Raw genomic sequence first — 22,784 nt, 5'->3', positions numbered from 1 at the left:
TAGCGTATTCGAATTGCAAATGCTTGGGTCATGTGACTACGCTTACTGGATGTTTTCTTTTGCGACCACGAGGAGATGTTTCACTAGTTTTTTAGGATCGCAAATTCGTCATAGAAATTGATGTTCAGTTAAAATTCGAATAAATGGTTTAACTCGGAACCATTTCATGAGAAAGGTTTTGCACGAGGACTCAAAAAATAAAAAAATAAAAAAATAAAAAACAGAGGCACAAGGTAACTCGGAACTGGTCTTTTTTGTCATGGGGTCATTTGCATCTGGTTCTGTTTGGAAGGTTTCCATTGTAAGTACTTTATCAGGCACGCAGCATCGAGCTGCCTGTAAAAGATTTGAAGAAAGGAAAGTCTATATTTTTGCGAGCTACGTACCAACAATTTGAAAGGAGAACATATCATTCGATTACAGTCGGCTATGGCATGCAATCGAGAATAAAGTTTCATTTAGTTTTAAACATTTGCTGGTATTTGACTATGTTTAGGGTTCATGGGGGGGGGGGGGGGGAGGGGAGGGGAAGCTAAACAGCGAAAAACAGCTGCTGGAGTTGGAGGTGAATTTTTTTCCAGGGATTATACAAAAGAGCTATAAATTGTACCGAATGCGAAAAGTTGGTCGAAGGGTAAAAATTGCCAATTTAATTGCCAAAATGTAACCCCTGGTAGCAGGCCTAAACAGATTCTGCTCGGCAACTTTTGAGCAACTTTTTCGATTCTGAGCAACTTTTCGGAGAGTGAGGAACTTTACAGCATCTTTTCTAAAAGCTAGCATATTTTTGGCATATTTTCACTATTTCGAAATCACATTCATAAGTAATTGATATTGTTACACGTTTTCTTTGGAAATCCACAAGAATTTCAGTAGGAATTTTCTTGCGTTTTGATCGGTATCTTGTTTTGGTAGATTCCAAATATGGATATGCCGCATGTGACTCCATTTCCAGAATGGCAGTCCTGTGTTAACATTCCAAATGTGGAACAACTAGCTCAAAACGGTGCTTTCTTCTGACAACGAGGAATCCGATGAAGAACAACATCAAAGAGATCCAATCCAGGGCTCCCTTGTAAAGAAAATACTCCTTGTCCAACTCAGCTCTGTATTTAGTCTGCTCAGCACCCTTTCATTCCAGTAGGAAAGCGCCTTAGAAGGTTATATTGAGACATCCGTGATGATTAGGCACAACAGTTGCCAGAGAAAGCACAAGGATGAGTCCAGAGTTATTGCTTGATCTTCAAGAAACTGTCACTGAATCGAACTGAAACTACTCGTTTTGTTGTTATACCGAAACAGAGCCGGCTTGCTACTCTTCGATTTCAGCAAGCAACTATAAAGAATTTCTCAGCAACTTTTGCGATTTTAAGCAACTTTTGGGGATATTTTTGAGCAACTTGTTAGCATTTTTTGAGCAGAATCTGTCTAGGCCTACCTGGCACAAGTTATGTAGAGACTCCGAACTTAAGTTTCTCGGAGAGAAAAACGCGTGCAACTCTTGACTTTCTGATCTAATACGATGCTGATTTGGCCATTTTGGTCTCAAATAGGATGTTTTTTGCACTTTGGTATATTGTTTAGAAGAAGCTACTATTTCATCATTATCGATAAGACCATCAACAAACTGAGCCTTTCAGAAATTACGTTGACGTCAATCGCAAACTGAAATAGGGTATTGAAACAGGGTGTTGATTTACGAGTCAGATCTCAAATTAGGGTATCGAATTTTTGGTCACGTCATAAACAGGGTAGGGAATTAGAAAATCACAGATTTTGGTCTGAAATAGGGTGAGGATTTTGGGAAGCGGGCCACATATTCCCACCCAGTTTTTCCTGGAGTATCCCCGGAGGGGGAGGTTAGGCACAATCAATCAAATTGAATTACACCACTTTAAAAGTTTTTTTTTTTTTAAATGGATCTAATTATCGTGGGTAACTGTACTTTGATAAGAATTAGCTACAATTGGCAGGATGAAAATGAAATATTTGTGTCGAATACAGTTAATATCACAATTTATCACTGTCAAAAGAACTCAAAACAATGCGTCAAGGACTAAATCAATACATTTTTTTACGAAATTTTCTCGACCTACATCTAATATGACTGTAGCAACGACAACGGGTTAATGCCTACAATTTTACATTAGGAACAGATTGTTACTTTGTCTTTTTTCCCAAATTTTAAAGTCAAAGTTCCCTTCCATGCTTGTAGCCGCCTCAAGACATAAGATTAGAGAGGACCTCCCGGAGGGGGTTAGCATGTTCCCTCAATCTCTCTGATCTGAAAATTTTTTCAAAGCTCTCTTTGATGGTAGAGATAGCCCTTTAACCCTTTGACTGCCAAATTGTCACAAAAAAAATGCCGTTTTTAACTATTAAGTCCGTTTTTTGGCTGCCATGACGCTGAATGGACCTAAGTTTTGCTGAGAAAGCTATTTTTTTTACCAAAAAGATAGATTTCACCAAGAATAGGTACCAAAACGTTCAATATTTAGGAAATAGAAGACATGTACCGTGTTTCTACCGAGATTTAGTATAAATCTACTAACGTTCTTTCACGAATGCCTTTCTCTGATTGGCTAAGCTACTCACTATCTATTCTGTGATAGATGGTGAGTAGCGTAGCCGTGTGCCCTTGTTAACAAAATGACGGCCGCTTCTTGGCGTTTCCGAAGCGTCTGTGAAGAGGATTTAGATAAAATTTTGAACGACTAGTAGGTTTATACTAAAAGAATTAGATTATTCGCTCTCGATTTCTATGCGTTATAGAAATCTCGAGCTCATAATGTAATTGTTTAATAGAAACACGAGTGGAAGTTCGGGAGAACGAGAAATGCTGTGAGAACACGATCCGCAGGCGAGTGTTTCCACAGCTTTTACGAGTTCTCCCAAACTTTCACGAGTGTCTCTATAACTCGATAGAACCACAGAGGACATGTTTTCTATTTCTTTTAGAAAACACTGCGGCGAAAAAAAAGAGAAACAACTTGTTTACTTTGATCATCAAAATGTAAATTCTCTTTGCTCGCTCCATCATTACGTCAACAGCTCGTGCTAGTTCTGTTTCTATGGAGTTTTAGTGTAAATCTACTAGCGTTCTATCACAAATGGCGTTCTCAGATTGGCTACGCTACTCACTATTCTGTGATAGATAGTGAGTAGCGTAGCAGCACGCGCTTGGGGCCGCTTCTTTGTGTTCTCGAACTGTCTTTGAAGAGGATTTAGATTGAATTTTTGAACGACTAGTAGATTTATACTAAAACAATTAGATTATTCGCTCTCGATTTCTATGCGTGATAGCTGACTCGGGCTGCACCCTCGTCAGCTATCACGCGGTAGAAGTCTCGAGCTCATAATCTAATCGTTTAATAGAAAGACGATTTTTAACAATCAGCGTGCGTATTTTCGTAGAGCTGTTTTCTAATTTAATTTGGTGCACGCGCATAAGCCAAATTTTGGACTTTTTTTATGGGCATAGCCTGGAAATGGGACTTTGTTCAATTATTGGTATAATCGGCCATTTTACCACCATTTTTGCATCAAAACTGATAACGTTTTTCAGTATGCTATGACAGAATGTAGTCGATATCCACAACAGTCTGCTGTGCGGATAGATCTATTCTAGGGCTACTATCTGCTTATCAAGAATAGCTGGTGACATTTAAAATTGATGATGTCACTAGTGGTACAAAGAGCGCGACCACTCAGGACGTATACATGCGCCGTTGGCAGTCAAAGGGTTAGAAGAGAGATCCCTCACTCTAACACAGACTATGGACTTTTGGGTCTAATACGGAAAAACGAAAAATAATTTTTTTTTTTGGTACGTTTCCGGAATTTTAAATTTAACGTGCTTAGAATTGTTAAACAAAACTAGCGATTTAGGCCTAGACCTTGCAGCTGGCTATAAAATGTTGCTAGGGTTGGCGAGATGTAGTTATTGACCAGACTGTAGCAACATACAATACTTTTTCGACCTTATAATAACATTGATAGTTGCATGAAAATGATTCTTGTTTACTCCTAAAAGTGGTCCCTTTTCATCACAGTAATTTTTCTACCACTCACCACCAAAATGTGTCCCTTTTTCACCACAGTGAATTTCCTATCAATCACAAGCAAAAAAAGTGTAATATTTTCCTCATTGAAATTTTTCTACCAGTCAGAACCACAAAATATTTCTTTTCATTGCCGTACATTAATCCTAAAACTAAAGAATGCAGTCCTTTAACTCCATGAATAATTTTAATTGATTTCATGAAATACACTCAACCTGTCAATGTCAAAATTTTGCATAAATAAACAAGGTGATTGTCCAATAGAAACCAGGTAAACAGCTATCTAGAGTAATTTAAGGACTGGTTTCCTATAAAAATAATTGACTTGGTTGAATTAAATAAGATATTGATTCATAAAACTGAACAATGTAATCCTTTAAATCTATAAATACTTTCATAGCTACACTCGCTCTTCATGGCATACATTCAACTGCCTATGTCAACATTTTGCAACTCATGTAAATAAGAAAGGTAATAGTTCAAAAGACACCAGACAAACACAATATATAGTAATACAAGGGCTGGTCTTGATATGAACTCAACATAACTGACTTTACACAGAATGAAGATCACTTGAGTCTACGGGATATAACTAATTCCGAAAATGATGCATGTACAACCAGTTTTCATGAGGGTAATCTCTTCATGTTCTATTACCAACTCATTTTCCCACCCCTCCAATCAAAGAAAGGAGATTTCCAAGGTTGAAAATGAACAAGTCTCATACCAGTGATATACATGTACATTTAGCATTGCAGAGTTCCGTAGTAATTCTTCCTCAGTCTCTTTTACTTAAGTGCTAGCTACCACAAGTATGTAATTTTTTGCCCTGTTGAATCCCAGATGCTTTACCACATGGGGTACAAGAGAGAACATTAGGCGGTATTAAAGGTAATGATCCCCACAAGGACGTTTTGTAGTTTTGAACAGGATTCAGTCTTATTTTCATTCATGAATAGGAAAGAATATGTATCAATTAGCACTCAATGGCCAGAAGCAAAAATTCGTCGACTCTCGACTAGCTGTTGACCGAGATGTTGATCAGGTGTTGATCAAGAGTCAACAGGTGTTGATTGAGTATCAATTGAGTGTCGATCAGGGGCATGGATACCTTTGGTACACATGATCCAATCTTTTTTGCAACTTGTCTTGCTTTTTTCAGGGTACAAGGAAAGTCAGTTTTCCCAGAGGGAAAGCTGTAACTAGAATGAACTAGCCTGAAAAATTTTTCACACCAGCACAACTGGCTAGTTAAAGAATGAAAATCAAAACAATAATCTGATATCTTACAGTTCGCCTGTAATTTGGACTTTTCACAGATTTTACCTACAAAAAACGGGATCATGTGTACTATAGGCAGCCGCAACTGGGCATCCCCAGATGCAACTTGCCTTGCAAAACAAAAGTGAACAAGAAATTGCAAGCAAAATCGCTTACTGTAACCACGCCTTAACAGCCTTATCTCAAAAATCAGGCATGGCAATATGCATGCATTTACACTAAATCACTAACTATATGAAATTTGACAAATGTGGACATTCAATTCTTTGAAACAAAAGTCGTACCACAAGTTTGTTAACATCTCTAACACAACTGACAACTGCTGGCCAACAACAACTTTGATAAGTAGAAACTGTTTCAATCGCTGAGCAATTAACACTTCACTGTAGTTTATTAAACATAAAGGAAGTCGTTATCAAATACCAGATTCACCTCCATGATTCCAGCCTCTATAGATCTTCATCAGAGCTCTCCGCCTCTTCGTTTGACACAGGAGCAGGCGCCTTCAGACAAACCTTACAGCATTTTCCAGTGCAGGTAGGGCCTCGACAGGTTCCGAACGCAGAATTAAAAAAGGCGCAGAGATAACACTTTGGAACTGTCGTCTTGTCAACTTTAAGAGGCCATTTACCCGCGAAGACCCTATGAATGGCGCGTTGGGCTTCTTGTCGGCTAAACTGCTTTCCCTGGTAATCCGGCAGAAGGTCTCTATCTTCGTCTTCATCCTGATGGTCTTTCCTTCGATTAACGCCTTTCCCGTCAACACACATGGGGTATTCGCAATCTATATTCTCCGGCGAACCTCCTTCGAACTTGATAACATGCTCCCAACAAGCACCGAAGTCATACTCGTATTCCAGAAAGGGATTTTCTTAACTAAACACGTTAGAGAGCTTGTAAGCACGCTCATCTTTCATCTCTCGCATCAAGATGTGGTCGTCGTATTCTTCTGGTATTTTATACTCGATTGGATCGTGTCGTCGGCTTCTAGGTTTCCCGTTTTTGGCCATAGATATGAAATGGTGGAGATGGTAGTTCTCCCAGCCAAACACAAGTTGAATCACGACGTGCAGTTCTAGCAGCGAAAAATTCGCTGGAACGATGACTCTTCGCCAGCGTCCACCCCGTACTCTGTGGTAGCGATCAGTGAGAGTTACCTTTAACTTGTACAACACGTTTGGTGTGGAAGAAGCGGAATTATTTGACAAAGAAGGCACTACTGCAGAAGAAGCCGTCGCCATGATCCTACAACTCTGCGTCAATTTGACAAGTCACGTGTTCAAATGGCGGGAAACGCACACGAAACGCGCTTGCTGGTAGCATTTTGTGCAGGGGAGGGGACGAGAGTAAAATAGTAAATAAAATTGCTGTCTCTCTCTCTTCAAATGGGAGTGAAGTGTCACACGGACAAAGCTTTCCCGGGGTATAAATGTCCTGGGAAAACGAACTCTCCTTGACTAAGCAAGGAAAGGGGGGGGGGGGGGGCGGGGAGGGGGTGGGGAGAAATTAAAAACGACGACGACAACAACAGAAAATCTTCTCCAGATTGTCTCCGTGCTCACTAAATTTCTCCTCTCGAGCCAGGAGCCTGTCGACGTCTACCCAAGTTCTTTTTCTGTTTCCTGTTTGTTTGTTTGTTTATTTGTTTTTTTATTACTGGATATTTAAATTGAAAACTTGATGCAGTTATAATTTCAATATTAAAGTAGATAGCTTGTGCAATTTGCGGTTTAATTTAGACCTACCTACTTTGCACGCCTACCTACTTTACCTGACTCTGTCAAACAGCTTGAAAACCCTCTTTCTTTTAAAAGGAAGATAAAATCGATCAAGACCTATGTCAGAGACATCAGTTTCCAAAAGGAATGCTCTGTAAATTAAAATAAGAACCCTGAATTTAGGTATTTTTAAATTATTTGATTACTCTTTTTATCGTTATTGTATATATTATTTTATATGACAATTGTATTGTAAATTTCTGTTTCTCTTATTTAGATTTAGTAGTAGTAGGTCCACATCAGCTGTACAGTTGCTTATTTTAAACCTACTTATCAAATAAACGTATGTATGTATGTATGTATGTATGTATGTATGTATGTATGTATGTATGTATGTATGTATGTATGTATGTATGTGTGTGTGTATGTGTGTGTGTATGTATGTATGTATGTGTGTATGTGTGTGTGTGTGTGTCTGTCTGTCTGTCTGTATGTATGTATGTACGCTCAAGCGGGTAGGACGTATCCTGTATCCCACAAGAAAAAACTCTCACATTTAACATGACAATGACAGGTCATTGACGTCCCTTTGACTTTTCTTTATATGGCTTGAGTGGGAAAGCTACTTCGCAATGAAGCTTTGCCCAGGGTCTAAAAAATTTCACATGTGGCCATGTTCGCGAATCATCGGCCTACCGCAAACTACCGCTTATAAGCGCTGTTTCTCGAAAGCCCCGGAAACTTTTCGGGCCCGCAAAGCCATTTTTAGTTCACCGGTATTTAAAGATAAAGAGGTTTAGACACCTGGAACTTCTTGTATGAAGGGAACCTCTGTTCATATTGAGAATATGTTCATAAAAGATTTATAAAACAACTCTAAAATCATAAGGTTTGAGATTTTGCTACGGCGTTTCGGGTACGAAAACTTTTCGGGACCTTCGAGAAACGGGCCCCTGGACTTAGATAATTCGTAAAGGCTTTTAGACGGGCTTATAAACGGAGGGGCTTGTATCCGAGGGAGTTTTTAACCGGAATAAAAGAACCGTTTAGAAACGAGCTATAGCTGTGTCGATCGAAAAAGTTTTTTCGTCAACTAGATTTTAATTAAGCTTTAAAACATTATAATAGAGCGAATTCAAAACAAGGAAAGTTAAAGAAGAACCTATATCGGGGAGGTAGTGGGGGGGGGGGGGGGACGGGGGCTTGTAACCGCATGTATTTTTTGGTCTACAGATAGATGAGCCTATAACTGGGAAGCGCATAAGCGAGGGACTTAAAAGAGGCAGTTTACCGTATATGGTCCGAAGTGACAGGGTATGTAGTTTTATTAGAACTCATCATAAATGGAGTCTCTCTTCAATGTGGTTTAAACGTTATTCTTCAAACCGAAATCAGAGACGGTTCGAATCAGTCAACATAAGATAATTTTGTGAAAATATTGTACTTGCAGGGTTATTGGTCCACCCTATCCTTTGTCCTAAACTGAGGCCTAGAATAGAGGGTGTTTCTAATCAGCGTAGGTATTCTATACTGTTGTCTTTGCCAAGTCTTTGTTGTAAAACGCGTCAGATTTTCAGAAACCCTCGGAGCATTCCTATAGTCAAACATAGATCAAGCACCATCTCCCCCCGACCCGCCCAATATCACGGAGATCCCGAAACGTTTTCAAATACATTTTAGATCGCCTTGAACAACCAATGCGGTATATCACTGTGACATCAAAACAAATCAGACCAAGGTGAATCCCGCAAGGAAGCCTATCTATGTAATTACACGTGATTGGTATCAAGCGCAAATGGTTATTTTTTAATAATTAACAAGTTATAAAATTACAAGATTAATTGCCTTTTAAGTAGCCGCAGGTAGCATTCCGAAACCAGCACGCGATAAAAATTGTCGAAAACATGTTGTGATAGTCGTGCAGCCACCGTTGTAACGGGCGACAAATTGATCTCTGGTTATCAAAAGTAAGTCGAGAGACTAAAAATAGTAAAATCCCTCAGTCGGCAGTGAGCCCCATGAATCGTCCTACAAGAAACCCTGTGGCGATTGAAAGGTCAGAAAACTTTAGCAAAGCACAAAACAAAGAAATGCATTTGGAAACAACGAAAGGTGGCGACGAAAGTGACAGCGAAGAGTACGATACAGATCTCGAAGAAAGCTTTGAAGAAGAAAAGGATTTCCATAAAACACAAGAAGAGATCTACCTTAAAACTTGTCGACAACTGAACATTCCACCGGTTTCTAGGTTTTTAAGGGAGCTCTGCACTGACACCGTTGATCTGCAACATTACGGCATTGGTGATAGTGGGGTTGTTGCTGTTTCTTCTGCGCTGGCACGAAACATAACGATCACGAAGTTGAATCTTTGCGATAACGGCATATCACACCTGGGGGTTAGCGCTCTGGCCGACATGTTAAAGGACAATTGTTTTATCTCACAGCTCGATGTTTCGGAAAATCGATTAGGAACCAAAGGAGCTCAGTGTTTGGGTGAAATGTTAAATGAAAACGTTTGCCTCCAGAATTTGGCTTTAGCAAACTGCGGCCTACATGAGAGAGACATGCCATGGCTTCTACCAAAAGCTAACAGAATTCATCTCATTGTCCTAAATCTGAAAGGCAACGAACTGGGTGATGAGGGCGCAGTAATGCTGGGGTCCTTCTTAAGCGCCAATAGCTCACTCGAAGTTCTGGATCTTGGTTGGAATGCAATCCACTTACGGGGGATTGCAGCTATAGCGAAAGGCCTCAAAGCTAACACAGTTTTACAAAATCTCGTCATCTCGCATAACAGTATATCAAACGAAGGAGCAACAGAAATTGCTGAGGTCCTCGCCATGAACAAGTCTTTACGAGTTTTAGACGTGGGAAATTGTGGGTTTAACGAGACTGGCGTCGAAGCAATATCAGAGGGCCTTTCAACCAATACAACTCTTCACACTCTGAAAATTGGTCGAAATCGATTCCACGACTACGGCGTTTACAAACTTCTCAAGGAAATTAGGAAACAAACTTCGAGTGCGCTGAGGACACTCGACATGGATGATGCCACGTTGGACCACGCGTGTTTGAGAGAACTGGAGATGTTGACTAAAGAGCGACCTGGCTTCACATGCCTGTGGGGAACAGTGGTCAAAGGTGGCGAACCGATGCCGGCCATGCCAGCCTCCCTGAGGCGTAACCCTTCCGCAACACCCCTTGTAGTGCAGAAGTTTTTGTCTTTCGTCAGCAGCCGAGGTTGGAGGCTGATCGACTTGTTTAGGATTATCACCAGGAACGACTTCAGTGCGCTGCGGATGACTGTGGACAGGGAGAGGTTCGTGCAAGGCCTGCTCAGACTTGGAGTTCGTCTCAAGAAAGTCCAACTCGATGAGTTGTTCGACATTCTCGACGTTGACCAGGACGGCGTGGTCAGGTTTCAGGAGTTTGTTGCGATGAAACAACAGAAGAAATAGTCTTCTTAAAATATGCAACATGATTAATTTGCGGGTTTCCCGCAAGGTCGGTAACGGTGTGCACAAACATGGCACAAAGTAAACTAATTATTTCTGTGAAGATTCTATGACGTAAAATATTACTTATCTTTGACAGAAGAAATTTCCGAGCTGGGAACAGTGTAGTACAAGTTTTGCTCCCCTAAAAGTTGGCCTTTATAAAACAACAGCGAAAAATTAAGAGAGACACGTTTAGGGAACCCAGAACACGACAACAGACTCTCCGACGAATATACGACGTTAAAATTTCAATCAATAAAGTGTTTGACGGGTATTATATAATTTTGCCAACTGCGATTGTATCTAAGAAATATAATAAAACGCTACATTCGCGTCCCGCTTCAGGGTATAGTAAGGTCTATTAAATGAATGAAAAATCGACAAGATATACATACATTTTACGTTTACGAGTAAATGTTGCAATATAAAAGCAGTCGTAATCAGAAACATGTTCTTCAACTTTAAATCAACGAAAACAATGTGTATACATTCTTCTACTCTTAAACTGTCTGTTTTAAATTGTAATGGGTTCCATGTTTACATATGCTTATCAGTAGAAGTAAGTTACTGTTTTCTATTTTTTCCCTGAAAGTTGGAGACTTAAAATACTTCTTAATTGGGAAATAAGACAAAATGAATCATTTACTGGCATCATTAAAATTGTTATTTCCTTTGACCTCAAACAGTGAGATCCTTCGAGAGTAGTTTATGTTGAAAGTATTTACGTCATGCCGTACAAAGAACTGCACAAAGGAGGTATTTATAACCACAATTTAGATGAAACTCCGTCAAAGTAATCATTAAGGTTTCATTAACAAAAAAGAATTTCCCAACAGTCAGTTGTTTTGGTTAGTAGTGGTCATTCCTGTATGTTCGACGCTAATTGGTACACAACATACACAGTATTCTCCTCTTTCAATATCAAAACAACATATCATTAACGCCAAATCACTGGACGCCTAGTGACTAAATGATCTGAAAACATCTGAATGAGATGTGCCATAACAGGGCAATCTGTTTACGAGCTCTGCGTAAATAATCGCACTTTCGAAACCTCTGGGTCTGATGGCGGAACAAATGAAATTGAAGGGCTGATTCAAAACTGTGATCTAAACCGTCCTCAACGTGTGGACCTCATGCAGTGATAAGATGTGACCACGGTCCTGAGAATTCCATTTAAACACAAAATAGACAAAGCAGCAAGGTCGACATTCAGGACAACGTCTCTTCACGAGATAACTGTGGGAAGGTAATCTCTACCTAATTATCAAGAGGTGATTGCCTCCATTTGCATCCCAGCTTTATCAAAGAGAGGCTTTCCTAAAGTCAAAGGTGGATAACTGCTATAAAGTACTGAAAAAAGACAACAGTTGGTAAGAACCTTAAAAAACCGTTGGTTTGCTCGGCGAGATAATGGAAGACGATGAATTTTTCGACACTGACTTGGAAGAGGAAAGCGACGAGCGGGTAATCGAGAAAGGAGAGTTCGGAGTTCTTTCTCGATCAATTCAAGACATTTACCTTGACGCATGTAAGAACAATAACATTGTGCCTTCGTCCAAGTTTCTAAAACAGTGCTCCACCGAAAAAAATATCGAACTCAACCATTACGGTCTGGGAGATTCCGGCACACGAGCCATATGCACGGCTTTAGAAGGATGCTCCAATGTTACTACCTTAAATCTCCATGACAACGGAATCTATGATAAAGGAATAACCTACATTGCTAAGATGCTCAAGAGGAATGTCTTCATCAGCAAAGTCGATTTGTCAGGCAACCAGATAGGCAAGGAGGCTGCAGACGAACTCGGAGACATGCTACTTCAGAACAACACTCTAAAAGAACTCAACATTAGCAAGTGCAACTTACAAGGGAAAACTGTTGCGGTGTTTTGCAATTCTTTAAGGTTAGATGCGCCTCTGACACACTTAAATTTGTCTTACAACGACATCGGCGACAGAGGAGCAACTTTCCTCGGTTCCGCTATCAAGGGGAATTCCATTCTGGACAACTTGGACGTGAGCTGGAACAGTATACGCGTGAAAGGCGCCCGTGCACTGGCCGAAGGTTTGAAAACAAATACACGCCTTAGAGAGGTGAATGTTGCTTGGAATGGGCTTTTGGACGACGGCGTTGCAGCTATTCAGGAAGCGTTGTCGTGCAACCAGACGCTCAAAGTTCTAGACATCGGCAGTAACTGCATCACCAACAAAGGTGTCGTATCGATTGCTAGAATCCTGAAGACGAACAAAAGCTTGGAGGTTTTGAAGACTGGGCGGAATCCATTTCAAAGTTACGGCGCTTGTGTCCTGTTAAGAGCCATTCAGAAGAACACATCCAGTGCCTTAAGAGAGTTACAGCTAGATGATATAGTCTTCGATAAGGACTGTGCTCGTGAGCTCGAGATTCTACTGGAAGGAAGGCCTTCCTTTACATGCTCGTGGGATATCAGCATTACAGGCGAGCGTCTAACAGATCGCAAAAAGCGCCCTGAGATCCTGGACGTGTACTTGGCTTTCGTGCGTACACAAGGACTGCGTCTGATTGACCTGTTCAAAATCCTGTCTAAAGACCGTGATGGACTCAAGCTCAGCAAAGAGGACTTTGTAGGAGGAATGAAGAAGTTAAACGCTCCGATACACGATGTCCAGTTGAGGGAGCTCTTCGACAAAATGGACTCAAAGAGCAACGGTGTCATCGCTTTTCAAGAGTTTGTCGTGTGGACGCGCGAGCGATATCAGCCGCAGAGCTTGACGGCTCAACAATAATCCGAGCACAGCAACGAATGAACACAAATAGAGCGCGAATACCCTTAACTTGCTTTATTTCCTAATCTTTTTTTCCATATATAATACATTTATCTGATAGCATGTATTAGGACTCAAAAAGAATGCTTTTTACCGCTCGGATTTTTACTGAAAGTAAAAAGAAACTGTTTCTCTTTAAGGATGCAATGAAAAATGCTGTGCGTCAGGTTTCGTGTACAGCATCTTCCCCTCCGCATTCAACCTGCCGACTTTGGAGCAACTTGACTTGAGCGAAACGAGCCCTTTCTCAACTCTAAAAGGTTGATTCATACTACCGCGGCCGCATAAGAATAGGTATAAAGCCTAGTCCACACGAGCGATTTTTAAATAATTTTTTAAAATTTTTATGTGACAATTCTTATTTGCTCGTGTAGATGAGGAAAATTGGCCAATTTTGATATGACAAATACATTTGCTGAAAAGCTAACGTGTTGGCTTATATGCGACAAATAAAATTTGTCTCATACGAAAAATTGCTCGTGTAGACGACTCGTCACACACAATGTGGCAAATATGTTCGAAAGCGCCACAAATTGGGGGGGGGGGGGGGGAACTACTCAGCCTCGCCTTTCGTATCTCCGCTGTCCAAAGTCATTACTGGCGCTCTAAACTTCGAACGGTTTACAAATATTTGCTGTGCTATCTACATCATCAAATGTATTTGTCATATAAAAATTGTCATATGGAAAATTGCTCGTGTAGACGGGGCTTAAGTAGATATACGCAGAAACAGTATGATGTTGATCATTAGCGCCTTTAACAGCACTCTTCTGCGCCTGCGCATTTTACTTTTGCTTATGCTTGAGCGCTCGTGGAAACCAGCCTTACTGAACAAAGTTATGACGCCTTTGTGAGGGTTTTGAGTTCGCGGAGATCTGCAACTGGTTCGGAAAACACCATTCAGTATCAACCAAAGCAAATTTGTCAGTCAACAAATGCAAACTGCCCGCGCTCGCCTCTGGTTACAAATTGGCTCACTGCTCTTTTTAGAGCGCGGTTAATTCTCGAGTTTCGGCTTTATGATAAAAATAAATATTTAGAAAACTAGCTTGGTTTACGATCACACATTCGTCTCGCGTTGTACTTCTGAGGAATCAGACACGGATATCTCCACCCTCTGAATTCGCTGGGTATCTTCGTCAGTGGAAATGATTTCAACATTTGAATACACTTTGTGCCACCATCGGGTCCTGCTGAGCCGCTGCGCACGCTCTACATCGTAATCCGCTGCCAGGTTGCTCTCGGTCGCAACTGACCCGTTCCTTGTGTTGGCAGGATCGTGCTTCTCGTCCGATTGAGGAATGAATTTAACAGGTGGGATGGGAGGCAAGGGTTTTATGGCTTCCAAGATATCCGGAAACTGGTCGTCTGTGTCTTGAACCGGTAGCCGCTTAGACGGAGAACTGTGGGGTGAGAGCGAGATTGTTACAGACTCTGGTTTTGCTATCGGGGGCGTGAGTGATGCCTGAGAGTCTTGGCGATCGTTGACAGTCTCCACCACTGTATCCTCTGTCTCGAACACCTTCATTTGAAATCTCTCCCCCTGACTCTCAATGACTGCGCTGGTTGTAATCTCCACATTACTTTGCACCTCAACCGCTGTGCTTGATGTTTTCCTTTCCGACATCACAGTCGATGTCACAGCTCGAAATTTTTCAAAGCGCCTACGGCCTCCTCTTCCTGCAGACACCTTTCCCGGCCTCACTGTGGTACCTCGTTGGTGTGCAAAAGGGTCCCCGCTTGAATCAACGTCTAAGAGGCCCTTGTCATTGTGACCCTCCTGTTCTTCGACGGTTTCCTGCTTCCGTAGAAGCCATTTTTTCCTTTTATCTTTTCCGCCGTGAACGTCGCCGAGAGACGTACTAATAGTTCCTTGATCTTCGTCGAAGCTTGGCGCCGGTGAAAACGAGACCGATTTTTTCGCCTTCCAGCTAACCGAACGCGCCATTGCCGGTACCAATTTTTCCTCCTCAGGATTTGCAGAGGCAGGTTCATCTGGTGCACTGGAAGAGCGTTCCCTGCCCAGTGGAGGCGGCTGTAGCACTAAACGCTTCTTCTCTTCCTTCCACTCTTCCTCCTGTTCCTCTTCGTCCACCTCCTCTAGTCCTGCGGCAGTACGCTTCTGTTTGATGAAGGACAGTTCCTCCAAGAAACGAGTAATAAGCGCGTTACGACAGTTAACCACCAAAGGCGGCCGCGAAATCTTGTCCAGGACTCTCTGCTTTAGAGCACGCTCAGTGCTGCTGTTGTGACGCAGTTGGGTGACCTGGAAGGTAGGTAGGTATTCTTTATTTATCCACGGTATCAGTTCACGTAACATGCTATTCCATCGAGCCGTGCTTACTTAACTAATTAAATTATCTAAAGTAACTAAATTAACTATCTGTACAGAATTATACTAATAAGATTAGATTTGGTTAAAAATTTAAGAAGCACTAACGACCTATTAAGTCTCTTTGATCGCAGGGCAAAGGTATTGACGTATTTTTAATCAACCTTTGGGTTGCACATTTGAAAAACTCAATCCATAGCTTTGAGAAAAGAAGAGAACAATAATTATTTACATAAAATTCGCTTAATGCTATGACAAAATATTCACAAGGCTAAAAAATTGTTAAAAAAAAGTAAAACAAAGAACATTTTTGACTTTATGTCATCTTTAGGGTCTTAAGTAACTTTAGCCTTATAAATATTTTGTCAATATTTATTTCAATCATGTTATTGGACATTTCAGTGTATTTTGGTTAGTTGGCAGGGCAAGACAATAAAAACGACACATCCAGCAAAGCGTTAAAAGTTCGAACAACAGACTGCTAGCCAACTTTTCCCTTTCCTAAAAATCCAGACTTAAAATTCCCTGTTAAGTATGTCACCACCTAAGGTGATAGAACTAACCAATAGAAACGTTTTGGTTACGTTATTCACGCACAGTATATTAGACAAAGTAAGACTGTGCACGGTCTTTGTCCTCCCAACATAAATCTTGGCATCTTTGCTTGCTCTTTTGGTGTTTGCCAAGCTTCATAACCATTCCCCTCTATTGTATATGTCGCCATAACGGGAATAAAGTGGGGTATTCTAGTAGTCTAATTCACGAGTTGTTTATACTCTATTAAGCCAACACTCCAAATTCCAATACCGTGGCGACCAGGATAGAGGAGACACATGAAAACCAGCCAAGCCTGCTGTGGCTTCCTCTCTAAATGTTGTAATTTATTTATTAAGCAGAGTTGAAATACTGGTAATGCAACGCTCTCTCGTGGTATACCATGGAGTATCCCACGAGTCGCTTGAATTTCCTCGGTATAAACACGAACCTTAAGCCTTGTGTGTGTGTACCAAGAAAATACAAGTGACAAGTGGGATATTCCCTGGTATTCCACGAGAGAGCGTTACATAACTATTTTATATCACGTCATAGAAAATACAGTGGCCAACACAATCAATGTGACACACGAGCGGCGCATGATGGGAAGGTTGGATGTAATACCGTTGAGTATACAACGGCTCTCCTGCATTTCTGATTGGCTGTATTTTCTCTGGCATATGGTATAAAAGAAATGCTACAGAGGAAGTTATCGCTATATCGTTGATACATTACCTTCGTTCTGATAAGAGGGACCATCAACAGGAACAGAGGGGTTCGGTAAGACACACAGAAGTTCATGAAGTCCCAGAAACCAACGTTACCTGAGAAACCAGAAAAGTTTGCAAAGATAAGCAGCTTATCACGGTTTTTTGCCATTGCATGATGCAACTAAGAGTATTGGTACTATGGGATGGTAGTTCATCTGACGTAGGGCTGACACTCGAAACATCAGCTTCACAAAACTCGCTGCCACGGTAACAAGGACACCATCATGAGTACAGTTACAACCTGCGTATAAGAACCTAGGTTTTTCACGTTAGCCTCCTGTCCATAGGATCTTATATAAATGGTGTTTGCTGTGAAATTAGGCTGCCTGGGTTCTTAATCGGGTTCTAAATTCTATATTTTGACAATAAGAATTGTATTGAATTGTATTGAGATTTTTGCCCAGAATTGTTGTTATGCGAAGGGTGCTTAACTGGGAAATTTTAGCCCAACAGGTTCTTAAATTTAGGTTCGCATACGCAGGTTTTAACTGTATGGCTTCGAAAAGTCAAAACCTGTAAGATATTCTACTTGCTAGAGGGCTGGACAAGTACATAAAACCAGTCTAGTTTTATTAGAGATTACTACACCAGTGCAATGAAGCTACAGAGGCGTGATTCCATGGAAAACGTTTGTACAAGGTAGTGATGTCAAACTGAAAACGTCTGGCGGATGTTCTCAAATTTTGAACCCGTGTCTTAGAAAAATGGCCGAAAGATAATTACCATTTGCTCGAACCTTCAACAAATCACTTAACAAGCAAAACCTTAACAAGCAAAGACGCACCAATGTGACCGTCCACGACTGTTTCCATGGCCTGGTATATCCTGTACCACTCAGTAGCAAGCCGGTCTTCAAAACACACCATGAGCACCTTGATTCCTGTAATCAAAATATAACAACCGACGTGAAAAACACATTTTACTGCTGGGACATTTAGTACAAAATTGCAATGAATAGTAGATAAGGCAATTAGTTCCCAATGGAACTCAGTTAATCAATACTGGGTTTCACTCAAAGAAAACGAACTGACCCTTATGTGAGTTCGATTGTCCAACTGTCGTAGTGGTTCAATTTAGCGTCTGGGGCGCTGATTTACTTTTGGTTGTTCATGGGAGAGGCGCTAACTGGAGAAAGGGCGCTTATCAGGAACAGGGCACTTATTTTACCAGAATGAGCATCTTTTATGGGTTGGGGGAAATTCTACTACAATAGACGCAAATCGCGCGAAATCACACAAAATCACGAAACGTCACGCGAAATCACGTGTAATTGTCAGAGGAAGTAGACTGGACCGCGCCTTACCGAGATAGGCTGCACAGTATAAGCTCTCTGGAATCTCTTCAGGTGAGGTCTTCCCCTCGTGCGGCGTCGCAAAAGTCAGGGACCGAGGCAGCTCCAGGTTGTCATCAGCAAAAGACAGACGCACTGGGCCTGCGCCGGGGTTGGACGAGTTCTTGGTGGTGACTGTTGCCAGGAAACAACTTAAAGCGTACGAAACATCTTCGAAGGAAGCCTTTGGTGCATCTGAAATGAACACAAATCAAGTACCTGTTAACTACGGTGACTTATAATCCCTAGCCGCGCCCCATCCCCATCAGGACCCGGCTCTTCGAAAGGCGACTAACCCTAACCCAGGACGAAAGGCAACTCTCTTGCATGCAAGGGTTTTTCATTGATACGTTTTTTGAAGTTGATTTAAGGTTACTTCAAACCTTCGCGAGAGTCCTCCAGAAAAAAATTCGTACGCGCGCTGTTTTCAAGGAAACCCCCACAAACTATATATCAACAGAAAGGTTATTAAATTTAGAATTGGATAAAATTAGGTTTTGTTTTGGATTTTGCCTTCCAAAGACGGCAGAGGCCGTCAACTCGAAAATGACCGACTGATGCTCCAGTGAATTAGTCGGGTATCAAAAGCGATCGTTCATGCAAAATAACTGTGCAGTGTTAATCTCAAAGCCTCAATCTCCAAAAACGTGTCAGCATTTTCTTTTATTTCTATTGGTTATCTTTTTATAGATCTGTCAAGTTCGACTATCGAAAAATTCGCGTAACCTGTTGCGTTAAAGGCCGCCACGAGGAAAGTATTTAAAATTAAGGAATTCGCCGACACGCTTTTGTTCCATATCTATCAGTGAATGTTCTGACCAAATTTCATGGAAAGCCGTCAAATCTGCATACCCTATTAATTCATTTAAAGAGAAGGGATTCTCTCGAAAAACGAGTGCGAGTTTTCGCCTTCTAAAGATTTATAAACATATCTCGCCTTCACAGAGGAATGTGTCAACTCGAAAAGCCGCGAACCAATGAAATAACAGAACCCCTAGCGTTCACAGTATGCGAACTTGTGCTTCGCGGACATTAATTTTCTTGACCAAAAAAAAAATCGATCAATGTAGCCCCGCGAAGGTTTGAAGTAACCTTAAAAAACTTAATATTTTAAATTAAACAGCTTACTCAAAGTGAAGTTTTGAGAAAGTAAAAGATCTCTACTATTGAACAACTGACTCGTGCTTTAGCGTGATGGATGGAGCTGAGTGGACTTTATTTAGAGCCCATATGTCCTGGATGTTGTGTTGCCAGCGCAATCATCGCTCCTTCTCCGAACCAAACAGAAGATAGTGTTCCTATGTATTCCGCTCATGCGTCCACTAGCAGTTCTTCCTCGACCTTGGTAAATGATGCACGCTGGAGGTTTGGAGAGCACGAAAGAAGCGAGAAGCTCAAGGCGCAGCTGAGAGCAACCCTAGCTTCTTGAGTGCTCTCCAAACTTCCCAAGTACATTATAACACGATGGTTCACAGCTAAACGCTTTGCCAATAAAAATGGCCAAGCGAAGTTAACATTGTTTACGCCATGAGAGTACATCGTTGCATTATGACGGGCGTTTACGTTACGCTTAAGTATAGCGCATTTTGGAATTTTTCGAGTGCTGTTACTTTTCAGAAGGTTCGACTGGACAGCATTAAGACATACCATACAAATAAATCGAATCGACGAAGTCTTCAAACCTAGACCCAATTCCAGCTGGTTGAGTTTAAAAAAAACGTACGGGCGCTTTCCATTCAAACAAAAATTGCGAAAATGTAGGAACGGGGACAATGGTACGGAAATTTCCTGAGAAAGTTTCGAGAAAATCCGGATATTGTTGAATTTCCAAAAAAGCGAACCATTCAAACGAGAATTTCGGAAAATCCGGGATGAAAATCAAATGCAACGGAAATTCTGGGTAAGAAATTTTCGAACATTTTCGTATAGCTCGCAAGGTTGTCCTCTTTTTTTGGTGACTCAGGAAAATGCTGTTCCATTCGTCACTGGAAATTTCAGAAAACTCAGACCGCAATTTTTTATTGAATGGAGGCGCCTGTAGGCTAGGTGGAAATTCAACGCAGCTGTTCAGCGTTGTACCATAAAGTCAATTCTGTAACATAATGTGATTTTTTTTGAAAAAAAAAAATCGCTTGAAAGCTGTACTACTAAAGCAACTTTACCCGTTCTTCCAGATCCCAGCCTAATGCACGTTGGTAAGATCAGACGCACAAAAATCTTCTCCGTCCTGGTTGGACCGCCGAAGTTAATCGTGTTTCCACACAACTCTTTCAGGGAACACTGCTCCTTCATTACATGCATCAGACGTGAAGTCAGTTTGATCACAGTGTCCGCGAAATACTGGGGCGGAGACAACATTGGCGCGAAAGGCAGGTTGGCGGCGACGGACACAGCGGCCGCGGCGCGCTCTTGAAGGATAAGGCTGCTGCAGATGCTGACAAGGGTCTGAAAGAGAACACGTGACATGTGATAGAGTGAGTGTGCATGCATGTCACACAGCGGTCTAACGTAAAAACCCAACGTAAATCCATTTTTTTTAGTTTAAAACGAAATGTGCGAAACATTTCTGTGGAAACTTTACAACCAAAACAACGAGTACTCACAATACGAGGCAAGACTGGTTGGATAGCGATTGTTTAATATTAACGCCTGACCAGCGTAGTTACTTTTAGTAATTGCCTTAATAACCTCTGTCTTAAAAGAAGTTTGATCAGAGTTCTTAGGTTTTGTAACTTGTAAATAGACTAATGTTTAAATTACTCTTAGGCTCTGCAGTTTCTTTTTTAGGTAGTTGTCCTCTATTAGAAGAGGGTTATCCATCCGCTAAGGCAATTCGACGCGTTAATAAAATGATTATTGTTGTATTATTATTATAAACTTAAAACAGAAAATTAGAATATGGAAGCGCTAGTTCTGGGAAGTACAGACGCATATGCTAACGTGACTGGAAAGTGAAAAAAACTGTTAAGCGTGTAAACATTCAGGATTTAACCCACAGGTTTAAAATCTAACAATACACGGGCTGCAATCTTTCCTTGTTCGAAGACCAAAGTGATCAGCGGACTACAGAGTCAAAGAGTTAAACTAGAATATTAATATTTAGGACGAAACGCAAGGTCTACCTTCAGATATGGCGGAGCGGCAATGGATGGTCTTTTACAAAGAGTCATATACAGCCCTGAAACAACGGAACGGAAAGCAGAAATCACAAAACTTAACTGTCCAGTATCTTCTAATCTTTACAATAGAAAAGAACTACGACTTTTATAGCTTACCAACAAACGCGTTTTTTAAATAAAGTTAATTCCCCCCCTTTTCACCCACCAGTTAAAAGGATTGCAATAAAAAATTACCGTTAGGAACAAATCAAAAACACTTGCTGGCTAGCCCCTCCGAAAAAGATTAAATTCGGAGACTCCGAACCCGGAGATGTTGACATTTTTTTTTAGCCTATATGAATAACAAGACTTCGAAAAATTACCTTTCAGATAAACTTCTAGGGATTTCCAGTCGATGCATCTCTGAATAAACAATAAAAGAGATTACAGTAAGTGAAATGAATGACACGCTTCCATCGAGGTATTCAACACCAGCGGCTCTTACCATGAGGTCAGGCTTGTTGACGAGTTTCTCGAACATTTTATTGACACGTTTAAGGACAAGCAACATGGCGGCCTCTAAGGCTTCTGGAGATCCCTTCAAGAGTGGTAGCGCGTCCGTCATGTATCTGTAACGTAAGGGAAAAAGTGTTCTTACTATAGGTGTAATGGTTGTTTACCATTTAACAAAAATTCCGGAAATTTCGGTTAGAATATAAATGCTAAGACAATTTTGGCTCCATTGATCGGAAAATTTTCGAAATAAATGGAACATCTTGAAAGGTAGTCCAAAACTGAATTTCCAACCGATATATCCAAATGGAAATGTGCTTATCAATTGCACTTCTTCACCGCCATCTTGGAATTATGATCAGGTCGAACTCGTACTAGTCTCTTTCGGTAAATTGGGGTTTTTTGAGTGAATGATAAATGGCTACTCCGAACGGAGCTTACAATTAGGGACTTTTGCTTACCATTTGCACAAACCGTTAACGAACCGGTTTCTCCGTACAAATTGTAAACAGCCAATATATTTTTTTAACGCGTTACACGCAGGATGTTCAGATAGACGATTACAAACTCTCGAAGCAAGACATTTTTAAAGGTAGAATACAACGCAGGGTTACACTAGAACTCTCTTACCGTTTCACTCCGAGACAGGAAAGGGTCACGTGATCATACACTGCCAGCTTCAACAGTGAGTAAACAATCTGGGCGAGAGTCTGGACGGCAGCAAAGAGAATAGAAATGCAGTTTAAAAAGCCATTCAGCTTTACAATGCGCTTTACATACAATAACTAAAATAAGAAGGAATTTAACTTAAACACAGAACCGTTTATGAAAGGGTGTTGATT

The 22,784-nt window shown here is 41.0% G+C and overlaps 3 protein-coding genes and 1 pseudogene across 4 annotated transcripts in view; 2 read left to right on the top strand and 2 right to left on the bottom strand.

Moving 5' to 3' along the window:
* Positions 1–5,365: 5,365 nt before the first annotated feature.
* On the bottom strand, positions 5,366–6,650 carry LOC149108966 (uncharacterized; annotated as a pseudogene).
* Positions 6,651–9,066: 2,416 nt separating this feature from the next.
* Positions 9,067–10,518, top strand: LOC149108965 (uncharacterized). The gene has a single exon (XM_089294931.1). It carries the CDS (start codon positions 9,079–9,081, stop codon positions 10,516–10,518), a length of 1,440 nt encoding a protein of 479 aa, XP_089151057.1. The 5' UTR covers positions 9,067–9,078.
* A 1,088-nt stretch (positions 10,519–11,606) lies between these two features.
* Positions 11,607–13,358, top strand: LOC110041094 (uncharacterized). Its single transcript, XM_089294934.1, has one exon. The coding sequence runs from the start codon at positions 11,971–11,973 to the stop codon at positions 13,324–13,326; it is 1,356 nt and encodes a 451-aa protein (XP_089151060.1). The 5' UTR covers positions 11,607–11,970; the 3' UTR covers positions 13,327–13,358.
* Positions 13,359–13,365: 7 nt separating this feature from the next.
* Positions 13,366–22,784, bottom strand: part of LOC110041101 (protein unc-80 homolog) — a 55,428-nt gene continuing 46,009 nt past the window's right edge. For both annotated transcript variants that reach the window (XM_089294893.1, XM_089294894.1), the window contains 9 exons: positions 22,573–22,652; positions 21,935–22,058; positions 21,813–21,852; positions 21,454–21,509; positions 20,494–20,776; positions 18,305–18,526; positions 17,786–17,881; positions 16,967–17,055; positions 13,366–15,631 (listed from right to left, as the gene is read on the bottom strand). In XM_089294893.1, coding sequence (XP_089151019.1) covers positions 14,426–15,631; positions 16,967–17,055; positions 17,786–17,881; positions 18,305–18,526; positions 20,494–20,776; positions 21,454–21,509; positions 21,813–21,852; positions 21,935–22,058; positions 22,573–22,652 — 2,196 coding nt within the window. In that variant the 3' untranslated portion in view covers positions 13,366–14,425. The remainder of the gene's footprint in view (positions 15,632–16,966; positions 17,056–17,785; positions 17,882–18,304; positions 18,527–20,493; positions 20,777–21,453; positions 21,510–21,812; positions 21,853–21,934; positions 22,059–22,572; positions 22,653–22,784) is intronic.

Source organism: Orbicella faveolata, unplaced genomic scaffold, assembly GCF_042242905.1.
Source record: "Orbicella faveolata isolate gen_17 unplaced genomic scaffold, um_ofav_v1 contig_25, whole genome shotgun sequence".
Classification (NCBI taxonomy): Eukaryota; Metazoa; Cnidaria; class Anthozoa; order Scleractinia; family Merulinidae; genus Orbicella; species Orbicella faveolata.
The sequence above is the reverse complement of the archived record's forward strand: the minus strand, read 5'-3'. Positions and strand labels throughout refer to the sequence as shown.

Bases quoted from the DNA above. Each gene is read 5' to 3' on its own strand.
- LOC110041094 (XM_089294934.1), top strand. From the start codon at position 11,971: ATGGAAGACGATGAATTTTTCGACACTGACTTGGAAGAGGAAAGCGAC.
- LOC149108965 (XM_089294931.1), top strand. From the start codon at position 9,079: ATGAATCGTCCTACAAGAAACCCTGTGGCGATTGAAAGGTCAGAAAAC.